Source organism: Arvicola amphibius, chromosome 3 (assembly GCF_903992535.2).
Source record: "Arvicola amphibius chromosome 3, mArvAmp1.2, whole genome shotgun sequence".
NCBI lineage: Eukaryota > Metazoa > Chordata > Mammalia > Rodentia > Cricetidae > Arvicola > Arvicola amphibius.
In genome coordinates this window covers 107315330-107316973 of record NC_052049.1, presented here as the reverse complement: position 1 = coordinate 107316973, position 1644 = coordinate 107315330, and the positions used below count along the sequence as shown (strand labels likewise).

General features: G+C 35.2%; 1 protein-coding gene across 1 annotated transcript; it reads left to right on the top strand.

Annotated features, from left to right (window-relative positions):
* The first annotated feature begins 203 nt into the window (after window positions 1-203).
* LOC119809347 (olfactory receptor 150-like) lies at window positions 204-1160 on the top strand. Its single transcript, XM_038322183.1, has one exon. It carries the CDS (start codon window positions 204-206, stop codon window positions 1158-1160), a length of 957 nt encoding a protein of 318 aa, XP_038178111.1.
* Window positions 1161-1644: the final 484 nt, after the last annotated feature.

Here is a 1644-nt window from a genome sequence, read left to right as displayed (position 1 = left end):
ATTTGATTATTTCTTTGCATACTTCTTTTTGCCAGGACTGAAAAATCTCTGACTGCTTAGATTGAAAAGTGGATGCCAGCTGACTAGAGATACCTGGAAATATTTGAATTATGTTTCAAAATTCACTGAGTGATAGGAGAATTGATACTCAAATTTTTCTTCTCTGTAAAACTTTCTTTCTTACATCGAGTTTCCAGAAGAGAATGGAAGAAGTAAATCAAACCACAGTGACTGAATTCATCCTTGATGGGTTAACAGATAATCCAGAATTCCAATTGCCCCTATTCTTCATCTTTCTGGCAGTCTATTTGGTTACAGTTGTGGGAAATCTAGGCATGATCATCTTGATTGTGTTTAGTTCTCAGCTTCACACACCCATGTATTATTTACTCAGCAGTCTGTCCTTTATTGACTGCTCTCAGTCGACTATAATTATACCCAAAATGATGGTGAACTTTGTGACAGAGAAGAATGTTATTTCCTATCCAGAATGCATAGCTCAGTTCTACTTCTTTGGTGCTTTTGCTGTGGCAGAATGTCACATGTTGGGTGTAATGGCATATGACCGCTATGTGGCTATTTCTAAACCTTTGCTTTACAATGTAACCATGTCCTATCAAGTCTGTTTGTGGATGATTGCTGGGGTATATGGTATGGGATTCTTTAGTGCCACAGCTTCAGCTTTCTTCATGATAAGATTGATTTTCTGTAAGTCTAATATAATAAGGCATTACTTCTGTGATTATTTCCCATTATTGGAGCTCTCTTGCTCTAGTACTTTTATCAATGAAGTACTATTATGGTCCCTTGGTTCATTTAACATTCTTATACCAGCTATGACCATTCTTAGTTCCTACATCTACATCATTGTCAGCATCCTCAACATTCAATCCACTTGGGGAAGACACAAGGCCTTTAGCACCTGCAGCTCCCATATCTTGGCTGTTGCTCTCTTCTATGGTTCCACAGCTTTCATGTATCTTCAGCCATCATCAGTCAGCTCCCTGGGGCAAAGTAAATTGTCATCTGTGTTTTATACCATTGTTGTGCCTATGTTGAATCCTATGATCTACAGCCTGAGAAATAATGATGTCAAGATTTCCCTAAGAAAACTAATTCAAAAGGTAAGTTTTGACTCAACAAAGAATGATTTTCACTAGCAACACAGTATAACTTCTGCAAGATGTTGAAAGATGTATCCTACATACAGGAATTAGTAATATTAGATGTGAGACTATTGTTAGCATATGGCTTTGTGAAATAAATGTACCAAAGGTAGAAGTGGATTCTCACCTTCATACCAATGAAAAATTGCTTCTCTTTTGAATAACCAGAGTTTATTAAGATAGTGCTCTACATCACCTGGTGAAAATTCCCCAAGTTTTTTTTTGGTTGCTTATGTTTGCATGTATGCTCTGCTTATACAAGTCAAACGTAATTTTATTAAGATGGGTTTACATAAATTTCTGCAATGTTTCTTTGTTGCCTCAATTATTTATAGAAAGTCTTCTTGTTCAATTTAGCAAATGATTCAAAAAATACTATCAATTCTATAAGTGATGCAATTGTAATAAAATATTATACAATGGGAATATTGCATAAGTATTATCATTGAAAACTATTCAGCAGTATATTAGTGTATAT